This window comes from Larimichthys crocea, chromosome XV (genome assembly GCF_000972845.2).
Source record: "Larimichthys crocea isolate SSNF chromosome XV, L_crocea_2.0, whole genome shotgun sequence".
In the NCBI taxonomy this organism is placed as follows: domain Eukaryota; kingdom Metazoa; phylum Chordata; class Actinopteri; family Sciaenidae; genus Larimichthys; species Larimichthys crocea.
The window spans coordinates 15,391,864-15,404,884 of record NC_040025.1 but is presented as its reverse complement, the minus strand read 5'-3'; the positions used below and the strand labels follow the sequence as shown (position 1 = coordinate 15,404,884).

Sequence of the window (13,021 nt, the reverse complement as noted above, 5' to 3'; positions counted from 1 at the left end):
CAGGCAACAGTTCGACATTCATTTCCATATTGCATAAATATAAAAGTAATCCCGTTGAAATCCAAATGATTTCCAGCTCAGGATTGGATCCAGTTAAATTTTTACATTTACTGTACTTCCATTTCACTTCAGCTTTTTTTTAAATTAAGAAAATACGACACTGTTTAAAATAGACCATAAACATTTTTATTTAATTAATTTCAATAAAAATATTTGCATTCAATCATTGTGATTTAAAAATAGATTGGATACTTCATATATGGATAGACCCCTGACCTAAAATAAAACTACACGATTCTAAAAAAACATTTTCTTGATTGAGAAAAAAGAAAAAAAACACACAACACAAACCTGAGATATCTTATTTAAAATTAATTTTAAATAACAATATGAACTAGAAAAATTTCTAAAGAAATTTTGAGGGTGCCTGACTCTGGCCCGTCGCCCCCATACATTATTATTGACACTGCTCAGCAAATTCAGTATTAATACAACAAGCTGGGTTATCATTGGATTTTTAATGGGCTCTCATTTTGAAGGGACTCTTATTTTGAAAGACTTTTGTCTTGTGTGTGTGTGTGTGTGTGTTTATGTCTGTAGAGTGACATTTACGGCCTCGAGCACAGTTGAAAAATTTATTTTTCAAAGAATTGTTCTCTCCCACTCCACTCTAGTGATGATGTCACGCACTCTAGCTCTGGAACATTCTCCCAGTACACACCCATTCATTTTTTTGGCGTGGTTTTTGGTGATTTGGTTTTTTCTGCTCTACACATGAATCTCCCTGTGCTTTGTGGTCCTTGGTCTCGCTCATATGGCTGACATATTTATTTTTATCTTGAGAATAGTGACTGTGTATCTTTAATGTGTAAAGGCACCATGAGGCCTTTTTTCTGAGAAATTGAGTACAAATGTAAAAAAACTTTATTATGAACTTTTCTTTGTAACTTTTTGTTTCATCTGACTACAATCAAAATGAATCCCTTCAGTTTTTTTGGCTCTCCTCTTCCTCACAGGTCGCTCCTCCATTCGGGGTCCAGGAACCGCTGAACGCCACTCTCAGCTGTGTCACAGTTCATGGTCACTAAAAAGATTCACGGAAAGAAACAAAGGTGCACAATTTTAGCATCTATTTAAACTCTTATTTTTGAGGGCAATACTAATGGAAATAAAGAAGATCATCTGTCACCTTCAGCCTGAATATCAATGTAGAGGGCAGATAGTCTCATCACCACATCCTCATCTTCCTCTGCATCAATGAAACCTGTGTAACCTCCTTCATCTCGACAGTACTGGATGAACCTGCAGAGCAGGGAGGACGACATGTTAATATGCTGACAGCAGAGACCAGAAGTAGCCATGTGACACGTACCTGGCCCAGGTATCATCTGACTTCAGCACTCTGGGGTTTCCCACCACAATCAGCAGGGCTTTAGCTCGAGTCACAGCCACGTTGAATCTCTGAACAAGAAACAAGTTCATCAGGTTGATGTGTCTGTGTATACATAGACAGAGTTAGTGCGTCCGTTTGTGGCATATACCTTTTCATTCTTGACAAAGCCGAGGTTGAACTGTTTGTCAATCTCTACAAAGTCAGGGCTGCTCCGAACAGTTGACACCATGATCACTTTCCTCTCCTGACCCTGGAACTCCTCCACCGATCCAACCTGATACACAGACACACATATATACATATATAAACACTGCTTCTGCTGTGTATTTCACATGACTCAAGTGTGAAATATTTACTTACCTTGAGGCCACGCATGTTCTTAAACATAATATTATCGTCTTTCTCAAGTTTTTCAAGAGCCCTTCGGATTTTCAGCACCTGTGTGACACCCCAAAAAAACAGCTCCAGTTTTTAATCTGCATTAGATTGCATGTTTCCCCTTCAACATGTGTTTATGTTGTATTCTGTAATTTGAATTCATTCTGACCTGTCTCCTGTAGGGGGCGATGATGCCAATGTCTTTGGGTGAGATGGTAGCCAGGCCTCTCTTGCCATGTGTCTGCAGCAGTTTCTTCACGTAGTCCACCAGCACCTCCACCTCTGCTACATTAAAGAATGATGGGCTACAGGCCTCACGCTCATCAACACCAGTCACACCATGGAAGATCACTGGGAAGTCCTGAGAGAGAGAGGGTGAGAAATTTTCAGATTTCAGAATGTAAATATTAAAGGAAATGTTTCAGGAGAACCTTTTTGGTATGTTGTGTTTCTGTGAGGTGGGAAAAACAAGTCTATTGTCCTTCAGTGAAAAAACAAACACTGACAGTGAGTATGAGTTTTAACAATTATGTTAATCTAATCTATGACATATCAAATAACAGCGAAGAATTTTACTTATAATGACATAAAACAGAGGAAATGAAATGTTTATCAAAATAGCTGGCAATGAATCTTCTGTCAATCAACTAATAGATTGTTTAACATTGATTGAGAATGGATATAATAAAGATATAATTCAGACATGATGTCTAAATAGTTAGTTTACTCTTAAACCTCACAGTATATGTGTGCTGACAGAAGAATCGTTACCTTCTTCGGGAGGTATTCCCATCTGCAGTAGGAGTTGCGTAAAAATTCATCCGCGCAAACCTGCAGCTCTCCGTCATAGAAGAGCTCGTTGGGAATCTTCAGGATGGCAGGGTGGGACCTAAGGACGAACACAAAAGAAAAAAGATCAGCAGATATGATGGTGTGAAGATGACCTATAAATATCTCAACTAGCACACCTGTAGTTTTTCAGCAGTTTGGTGACAAAGCGACTGTTGAACACGCCCTCGTTCTTCAGGTACAGAGGGAAATCATTCATCAAACGCTCCAAGAGGGACTTTCCTGCAGACAGCAGAGTCTTTTATTTCCAGACACTCCAGAAATATACACACAAGTAGAGCAAGACTGTGAAGTTAAAGTCTGTGTAGTATCTAAGTATCTAAGTATCCTCATTTATCCAAACTACAGTGTTAAAACAGGACAATGTGACTTTACTTACCCATGTCGTATTTTAATGCAAAGGGGGATCTGAGAATGGGTCCGAGCTGCTTGGGGTCTCCAGCCAGAACAACCTGTCCGGACACTGCATCGAGAAGCCCTTTGTTTCACAGAAAACAAAACTCAACCAACACATAAAACAAGTTCAATACAATTACAGAAAACAAATTGTTTGTCTTCATTACCTGCCAATGGGACTAAACACTCGGTCTCCACTGCGTGTCCTGCCTCGTCCACAAACACATGAGTGAAATGACCTTCAGGGATGTCTCCTGAGACCAGCCTGCAGGGATCAGAGTGCAGACATGTTAGCAAACAGAAATTCACCTGTACAGTTGACCGTTAGTATTTTCAATAGCAGAGAACTTTTATAGTGTCATGCAGGTTGAGCAATCTGCACTGTCAGAGTCATTCACTACCTTCCAGCGGTTATCAGGGTGGTGACCATGATCTTATACTCCATCAGCGTCTCTTTAGGGGGAAAAACATAACACTCCCCTACCAGGTTAGAGCATTCCTGTGAAGGTACCACAGTGTCAGTGTCATTTTATCAATAATTGATTAGTGGTTTGTTAATAAAATGTCTTGTTTTGTCCACAACACAAACACAGAGGACTTAAAAAACAACAACAACAATTGTAAAACTGTAGTAAACACGCAAAACACCAGGAAGTGCAGCAGTATTGCAGCAGGAAAGCAAAGTAAATAGGGATAGATAATCTACCTGTGACCAGCTGAAGGAGTGTCAGTTACTTTCTGTGTCAAAGAAAAGCTTCACATCCAAAACAACATAGTGCATGGACTGCACCAGCACTGACCTTTAGTTTTTCAGGGACATATTCTGGGTCCCGGCTAGTGGCATACATGCGGTACACTTTACACTTATCCACGTGGTCCAGAATCTTCTCGCAGAGCAGATCAGCAGCGCTGTTGGATGGGGCGCAGGCCAGGATGTGGCAAGAGGGCTGGCTCTTCTCTATCTGCTTGATGGCCTCTACGAGCGTCACAGTTTTGCCTGAAGAGACAAAAAAAAACCCATCAGAATAAAGTCAAGTGAATTTCAGGCTTTGTGAGGCAGTTGGTAAAATTACAGGTCTAAATTGCTGTACCTGTTCCAGGCGGGCCAAACACCAGGTAAGGGGCAGGTTTTGACGAGCCAGCTACAATGTTTTGTACAGCCTGATACTGCTCTGGGTTCCTCTCCAGTTTTATGTCACACAGCCTATCCACAGGATCAGATGCAAGATGTCAGTCACAGTCAACCTTTATGTTTACAAGCACAGTGAATCACATACGCCACAATCACGCTAAGCTGTCACACATCAGCCACATAAGTAAACCAACCGCAAACATCGATGAGTCTACAGGTCGCAGAGCGGTATAGTTTACAAATGAAGAGCTAGAATATTGGATACATATGAACTAGTTAAACACATAATCCAGACAGCTGGTAAAAAAAAAAAGTGTAAATGCATAAATTAGTTGATTTATAATATAATCACTGCTCCACCATTAGGGCATGTCTGCATTCTTTCAGCTGCAAGCCCAGCAAATGACACTTTTAATCTTTTTATCTTGTAATGAGTCTATGAAAAATCTCTTTCAAATGCCTCAATTTTAAATAAACATACATCAGATAACTAGGGAGCAAGCAGCATTTTCTGTTCTGACTGGATCGTAATTTTTCACTCTATATTTGTGAGCATGGTAGGAAGGTAATATTTGTTCGGGTCCCATCTTTCTTTCTAAATTTTATACAGGAATATGCCTTACCTGAGTTTGGGAAGCTCAGGAGGCAGAGAGGCAGGTGCAGTAGGGAACAAGACCTCTCCCAGTTCGCGTGCAACTGCCAGCTCTGCTGCTCTGTGCTGAACACGCAGTGTCAGTTGGTTGACAGTGAACTCAACACTGAACTTCATGCCATCTATAAAGCGACTCAGCAATCTGCAAACAAATACAAAGACAAACTGTGTGAATTTTGGATACTAACAAACAAGTTAAAAGGAATCAATATTTTTATTTTTTATTTTTATTGTGCGTAACTGTAAGGTCTTAATCTTACTCTGAGCTGAAGCCGAGTTTGACACTGTCAAACTGCACACTGTGGACGTAGCCACGGTACTTTACTTTATCTTCTCCTATAGGACGCGCCAGCAGCGCATCCCCTCGTAGCACAGATGGGCGGTTCTCAGACACACCAGGCACCTGGTAGATTAATATGTTGCAGTTATTAGAAATTGTTTAAAATATATGAGATATCATTTATCCTTTTGTTTTTTCACCATACTACATGACAAACTGCTGTCAGCAATGATTTAATGTTTGCTTTAAATGGCTTAAACTACTGTTCTTTGCACTCTGGTGGTGTATATTAATGATAAGCACGTCTGTTTAAGTTATTCCTTGTGTCCAGGCACTAAAGACAATGAATCTTCAAGTGAGACGGAGTGAACAAGTGAAGGAATAAATGATTTAGTGGGTGAATTAGCGAGCACCTCCAGAACGAGAAGTTTCTTGTTGGCACGGTCTCTCTGCATGATAGCCTCACTTCTTTCATTGTTGGGGATGTTGTATCTCTTGATGTCCACCTTCATTTGTTGCTCCTCCAGATAAAGCAGCAGTTCAAACTTCTGGGAGTAGTTCTCCCAGCACAAGGGACTTTCCAGCAAGGCCCTTCTAAACATACCAAAGGGGAAAAAAACAAATTGTATGGCAGTGTACAGAACAATGTCTGTGTTCACCCAAAAACTGTTTTCCCAATTATGTTGTGCTATCTGAATTTACCTTGTATCAGAGGAAAAAGTACATTTCAGGGACTCGATGAGCTGGGTCATATAGTCTGGCATTCGATACAGTTTTAGCTCAACCACATTTCGTAGCTTCATCACTGACATTCTGGTAAGAAGAGACAAAATGGAAAAGGTTGGCAACTTCACTCGGAGACATGCATTTCAGTTTTTACATTTGATGAATACCTAAAGGTCCTGTGGGTGGGATTAAGTTGCATCTAGCAATGAGCTTGCAGATAGCAACCAACTTAATACCCCTTGCCTTACCCTGCAAAATTTACGAAAGACACAAAAGTCCCTATATAGAGGCACTGTTCAATCAGGGCTACTGTAGAAACCTGATGCTGCAACGGGGCGAACTCCATGGAAAAGGACCATTAAGACATAAAGGTCCTATTCTAAGGTAAGTATGATGATTTTTATTTTTAGATGATTATACACTAATGAAAATTACTTATAACTAATATATAATACTAATATTAAACTCAACAAAAATAAAAACAATTCAACTTTAAGCAACATTTAGGACTTCTTCTAGGTTAATTTCCTCAAATTGTATTTCACAAATTTGTTGAAATGTTAGTGAGTACTTCTCCTTTGCCGAGATAATCAATCAGCCCATAGGTGTGTCATATCAAGATACTAATTAAACAGCATGACTAGGACACAGGCGTACCTTTGGACCGGTCACAGTAAAAGGCCATGTGTATCTTGAAAAAGGCATTTACTCGGAACCCAGCAATGGATATTTCATATCAGATTAATGGAAGTTTTTTTCTCTCCAGGATGACAAAGTCATGACATGCTCTACACTGCCTCTGGGGAAAAATTGTATAGTTCTATTTTAGAGTGACCTTTTATTGTGACCAGTCCAAGGCACGCCTGTGTCACAGTGATATGACACATCTGTCAAGTGGATGGATTATCTTGGGAAAGAAGAAGTGCTCACTAACACGGATTATAACAAATATAGGGTATATATAAGTCTTATGTCTTTAACAGTGTGTTGATTTAACTGTTACCCTTCAGGTCGTATTCCATCCACAATCGTGTAATGAACTTCAGGGGTCCAGGCAGGGATGGAGCAAGGTTTGTAGGGTGCAATAGGTGCCAGCTCCCGTCCTAAGGCAGTTATACAGCGAGCCTCAATAAAGCGCACAATGTGGAACGCAGCAGATTGCAGGTCTGGTTTGAACTCAAAGGCCAGTGTAGCTGGATAGAATCCAACTAAAGTGCAGTTGAAGTGAACATGGATCTCATAGCTGTCACCTGAGAAAAGAGCATGGCAGGTAATATATTTTTATTGTGTTCATAAAGTCAGTAAAGTAAATATGGCATAATGAAATTTACATTACCTGGTTGTAGATACAGAGGGTTTGTCTTGGTCACTTTGTGCTTGTCCGTCAGGGAGAAATACTTGAGCCAGTGCAGTGGGGTGTAGTAGGTGAAATATACAGGGTCAGTTCCAGTGTTTTCCACTTTCAGATTTACCGTACACTGTTTCAAAAAAAAAAAAAACATAAGTTATACAATATACAACAATAACATATTTGTACGACCAAGGACGCTGGAAGTGGGGGGGCTGGGGGGGCTGCAGCCCTCCCCTGGTGGTGAGAGGCTGAATGGAAATGCAAAAAAAAACAGTTGAAATAAAAAATAAAAAAATATCACACTATTATTATACTATTGTCATTTTATTTACATAACTCAAACAACATATTTGACTATAAATGTCAGAAGCATGATTTGATTCACAAAATTTAGTACCGCAAACACGTAACGACCGTTTAAAGCGTCTACTCTGGACGTCAACAACTAGGCTAGCACTAGCATTTTGAACAGGTCTTTCAAGGCAGGGTGGTTTAAAACCACCACACTCTCAGAGAAAGAGAGATGGACTTTAAATAAGGCTTTGGAGTTCGGAGGAAGAAGTTTTTTTTTTCTTCTTAACGTTTGTAAAAACTATAAAATCAGTTAGCCTCATCTAGGCTATTGTTACCGGCCAGCCCTGTCCCTTTAAGACGGTGGCCCGGTGCGTGTGTGTGACGTACAGGTGCAAACAGGTAAACACAGGAGCAGGGGTACACATCCAGTGTGTTAGATGTACACAGCAGAGTTAGCTCATGTGAACGCCCGAGTGTTTTAGCCCGCAGCAGTGTCCAGTCAGGTTTTGAATCGGCCCGGTGTGTGTTCTGCTTTTTGATAAAAAGAGGAATTAAATGTGCGATTTTGCACGAAAGCCACTTCTTCGTCCTCCTTTCTTCCCACACTTTTGCACGGACTCTACGATGCCAGTTACCAGCAATGAGCCAAAACATCAAACCAGTTCCCAACTACGGTCCGGAGCGAGAGAAGGTTTAAAAAGTCAACACTATGTTACTTGTTTATAACGCTGTCTCGTGCCTAATCTCAGTACCTTGTGCGTGAAATTAAATATATGAGGTCTTAATTAAAGACATATTCTGAGAAATACTTGCATTTCATGTGTGATTCAATGAAGCACATTCACATTCCTGAGTTGAGCATTACGTTGCCATCAAGTTGGCCTTATGATATATTTCTAAAACCTCTGTAGGTCTAATACAGGTTGGTTGTAATGACATCTCATTGTAAATTATAGCCAGTATCACATGATTACTGGGCATATAAATAACCAAGTGTAACACCCTATCGAGAACGTTATTGATTTATGTATGTTTTTCGCATTATGACGTCATCGGAATGTTTCTCAGCCCCCCAATTGTGAATTACTTCCAGCATCCCTGTGTACGACAATCCACAACTGGTTAATCGGATTCACCAGATGATTACCAGAGAGTGCTCCAGTTTCATAACATTAATACGGTTACCTCATATTTGTCCACATGCAAGCAAAGTTTCCCATTCTCAATCTCATAGTCATCAGAGACGATGCGGATACCATGTTTGTCAGAGATGAACTGAGCCCTGCGGGTGCAAAAAGGGCAAAGGTTATGACATACTGCATCAAATTCAGTCAGAGTTACCTACAAAAATAATTATTAAATTAAACATATTTGACTTGACAGCACAGACAAACTGCAGAGGTAAAAACACACTGATCATAGGAAGACTCGTGTCTTTACCTGTCTTTCTTCAGACTGGTCATCAGAAGACCGGCCAGTTGCCTCCGGGCTCGAACTCCATCTCCAGAGGGCAAGGCCTGTATTGGACCGGCAGCTTCATTCTGTAATGGCACTGGCTGATGGCGCCTGTGTGAATGCCACTGGTCCAAATAAAGAGATGTGACCTGTGCAGAAGATCAAATAATCCTGTGTCCTCTGTTGTGACCTTTTGTTGGCAATAGTAATGCACATATTGCATATACTGTAAATAAATTATACATAAATGCACCGCAAGCTTTGTCTTAAGACATGTCACATTTTTCTGAGACAGGAAGTTTGGTTTCTAAAAAGTGACACCACCTCACAGACAATGTCTTGCAAGACTTATGGCAAAACATTTCTGTTGTTAGTTTAGAACATTAAATCTTTTTTAGACTTAGCTTCAAAACTTTCATTTTTTTTAATATAATATAATTTTTATAACATAATATAATAATATATATATGATATAATATAATTAAATATTTATAAAATAACAAATAAATAAATGATCCACCAGAATAATGTTTGTGGAACCAAACGATAGATGTTTATATGGGCGTTTATATTTTACCATAGCATCCACCTGTGGTGTAAAGTGACATCAGCTGTGTTTCAGTCCAATAGGCCTGTGGTGTAAAGTGACATCAGCTGTGTTTCAGTCCAATAGGCTCCTGACCACACCGCACCTATCTACAGTTATTTACAGTAGACAGATGTCTAACAGACTTTAACCTGTAGTTTAGAGCAATTAAACTAAACAGTTATAATGATAAAGACATTCCAGCTGCACCTGCCCAACAAAAACTGTTTCATGTAATGACAACAGGTAATTGAACTCATAATTAGTAGTGTAATAGTGTTTTTCCATTAAATATCATAGTAATAAAATACTGTGAGGACTGTGCCACAAAGTAGCTTAAATCAAGTTGCGAGTAAATCAACTTAAAGAGTCAAGTGGCTTTAAATAAAGTGAGAAAACTAATAACTATAATTAGCTATAATTGGTGTTACAAAACATATTCCATGAAGGTTTAAAGCGTCATTACAGTGACAATGCCCCCCATAAAACAGCTGTTGAAAGGCAACCTCTGCATTATCACACATCTAAAGCTGTAAATACAATAACTATTGCATAACACTGAGGTAATACTGAAACACAAATGCAGATATGCATACGTTGGAGTTAAAGCGGATATTGTCTCCTCGTCTTCTTATTTTGCCGGTCACTTTCAGGGCATAGAGGACTGACCCGAAGTTTGGATCTTTGGTCCCTGGGGTCCTAAAATAAAAACAAAAGCATGACTTAGTAATATACATGTGTGTGTTTACGTCAAAAATACACGCAGATCCTAAAAAAAAAAAAATGATGATGATGAAAAACAACTCACATGCTCCTGAACTCTGCGTTGTAAATGTCTCTCAGTTCAAGTCTGTCTTTGATGGATGCTCGATTACTCTCCTTCAAAAACTCAAAGAAGTCCAGTCCGATCTGAATGCGTGAACTTATCGCCTGGTTAACCATGATCAAATATTTCTATGATCGAAGTTATTCAAACAGAAAACGCCCAAATGGTTCGTCTGATATTCACTGCAGCTTATAAACACAAGCGTTTTTATTTGTCATGAGGAAATCCTTGGGATTGCGATTCCTTTTCTATTCCAGGACATTTCACGTGGGCGGTGACTCTCTGGCTGTCATGATACAAAGCTGCACAGTGAAGTCGGTCAAGCTCCGGTAAATAAAGCAGGCACACCCACACCGTCTCTAAACACCGAGAAACGAAACTTAATGAGTTGAATGAGCAAAACGAAACTGCAAACAAATGACATAACGAGAGCAAACACCTGCTTTTGATGAGTCAGTGAACAGGTCAGCTCGTAAAATAACACACCAAACACTGACGGGATGAATATTAAAAATATTAAAATATACTGTGCTGTTCTGAGGAGCAAACATTCACAGAGAAGGTCTCAAACAAGAGAAAATAACTCACTGTTCATAGTTTTATAGTTTTCCAGGAACAAATAAGGGATACATGATTAATCTCCTGCTGCTTTTAAGGACAGTCCCCAAGTAAGAATAATCCTAACAGTATCACAGGAGCAACAGAAACAGATACAGAGTTTAAGATAAAAAGAAGTTAGACTTTAATGATCCTATAGCAGCTTGTGTACACAAGGGGGAGAAGAAAATATAAACATATAAGTTTGAAGTGTAAAACTCTTTAAATTGGTTTCATTTACTTGACTTTTGTTTTTCCCTCATTACAGATAAAATCAATTCTGGGATAGGCTTATCATCCAGAATGATGATGGGCTGATGACGTCTTAAAAAAAGGGGGATGACACACATTAACAAATTATGTAAAAACAAAACAAAACACACATTGTTGTAAAAATTAGGATTATACTGATGCAGATGTTTTACCTCATATAGATAGTGAGTGTATCCTGTCTTTTCCATGTCTCGCATACTTCCCTTAGTTGGCCTCTGATTTACTGAGGCTGGCAGGGAGAGACAATTATAAGTTAGTAGTACAAGGACAGGAGAGACAGGCTAGGGGAGTACCATGTGAATATAAAATATAGTGCTCATTCTTGAGCAGTAAACCAAAAATGAATGTTATGATGTTATCTGTATCAGTGGGGAGGTGTCCGAGACAGCCCATATGAACCTATTGATGGGGCTCCTCAGGGAGCCTTTTCTCTCTGTAACCCCTTTTGTGTGTTGTACTGCTAAACGCTCCTTCTTGTACAAGAATAATAAATTCAACTTGAACTTTGACACTTTGAATCCAGTCCTCCTTATTCAAGGGTTCTTCTTTAAAGTTCTCGTAACACACATGACTGTCTTTTTATTACACAGGAGGTAAGGCAAGTAACCTTTGAACAACAAGGACATTTGTGCTCTACATAAGACATAAAAAACACTGAGAAGACACAAAATATAACAAACATACACAAAAAATATGAAGAATGAAGTAAAAAAACTTAAAATCGACAAAACAGGACAATAAAAATTACAGTACAGTACAGCAGTTATGAATTATGAGTCCCAACTCCAGGAGTAGATAGTGACCTGGACTGATGAAGATGGTGAAACCTCACAGTGGATGATCCTCATATTTTAAATTCTCTACAGGCGGACGCTGACCCTTTCTGGCATGTTATGTTATGTCTTGTCAGTGTTTTGATTCTTCTTGTCCCTGGCAGAGAGAACAGGTGCAGGAAGTACAACACATATGATGTGAATAAGATGACCTTGAAAAAGTTGAAACAGTTGATAAAGTGCAAGAAAAAGAGGTACATGTTTTTTATAACACTGTGTTCAGTGCCAACAATTCTCTACTGACTGGTGGTAAATGGCCACTCACAACGCCAGTCCCTGTATTCAAGGAGTTGAGTGTGTTTGATAGATCAGTCTTGTTTCAGTACTTCTGATTGCTATTTCACAATATCATTGGTCCCTGTGTGCATGTTTTTCAGTTGGGTTGCCCCCAGAATATGTATATGACCATAACCTTGGCAAAGCAGTGTATTTGTGTTCTTAAAGCTCATGCCTTTTACATCTTTAATGGCAAAATGATCAAAAACGGAAGTTCAAGGCCCCGTCATTGGCTTTCCTGATATTCCTTACTTTGCTATGTGAGGATGAGGGGTTATCCAGGTCATCTGACAAAGCTCTTGGGTTCTGCAGCAGTGGTGAAAATCTACTCTAACATTGTACTTGGGACACACAGGTGGTTTGTTACTAGTTCACCATTTGACAGCTGTCCACAGCTATGTCCCACTGAGAACAGGGGTTGATGAAGGGCTCTGTCTGGATTGTAGTGCAGGCCAGCCAGAACGCTGGGCCCTGGCTATCACTCATCCTCTCCCTTTTCCAGAGAAATTATTTATTCTTGGGCTTTGTGCCAAGATAGTTGCGGAGAGGGATAACACTTAATGTCTGACAGGAAGCCCTTCAGTTTATGTTTCTGTAGGCTCACAATTACAGAGTCATTAGCAGACTTGCAATCCTCTTTGTGATTATTCCCAAAATGATGTGGGTATGAAACAAATAAAAGTGGACAATACTACAGTTTTAGAGAGTTTGTTTTACAAATGTG

General features: G+C 39.5%; 1 protein-coding gene across 1 annotated transcript; it reads right to left on the bottom strand.

The window, feature by feature from the left end:
* Nucleotides 1–163: 163 nt before the first annotated feature.
* Nucleotides 164–10,621, bottom strand: LOC104932072 (putative helicase mov-10-B.2). The gene is made up of 23 exons (XM_027288508.1): nt 10,301–10,621; nt 10,089–10,191; nt 8,892–9,055; nt 8,637–8,733; nt 7,143–7,284; nt 6,810–7,056; nt 5,783–5,893; nt 5,494–5,674; nt 5,061–5,203; nt 4,772–4,942; nt 4,108–4,220; nt 3,817–4,013; nt 3,418–3,515; nt 3,184–3,281; nt 3,000–3,098; nt 2,740–2,842; nt 2,543–2,660; nt 1,941–2,132; nt 1,754–1,831; nt 1,542–1,667; nt 1,373–1,461; nt 1,190–1,302; nt 164–1,084 (listed from the first exon to the last, which is right to left on the bottom strand). Exons 1-23 carry the CDS (start codon nt 10,432–10,434, stop codon nt 1,011–1,013), a joined length of 2,991 nt encoding a protein of 996 aa, XP_027144309.1. The 5' UTR covers nt 10,435–10,621; the 3' UTR covers nt 164–1,010.
* Nucleotides 10,622–13,021: the final 2,400 nt, after the last annotated feature.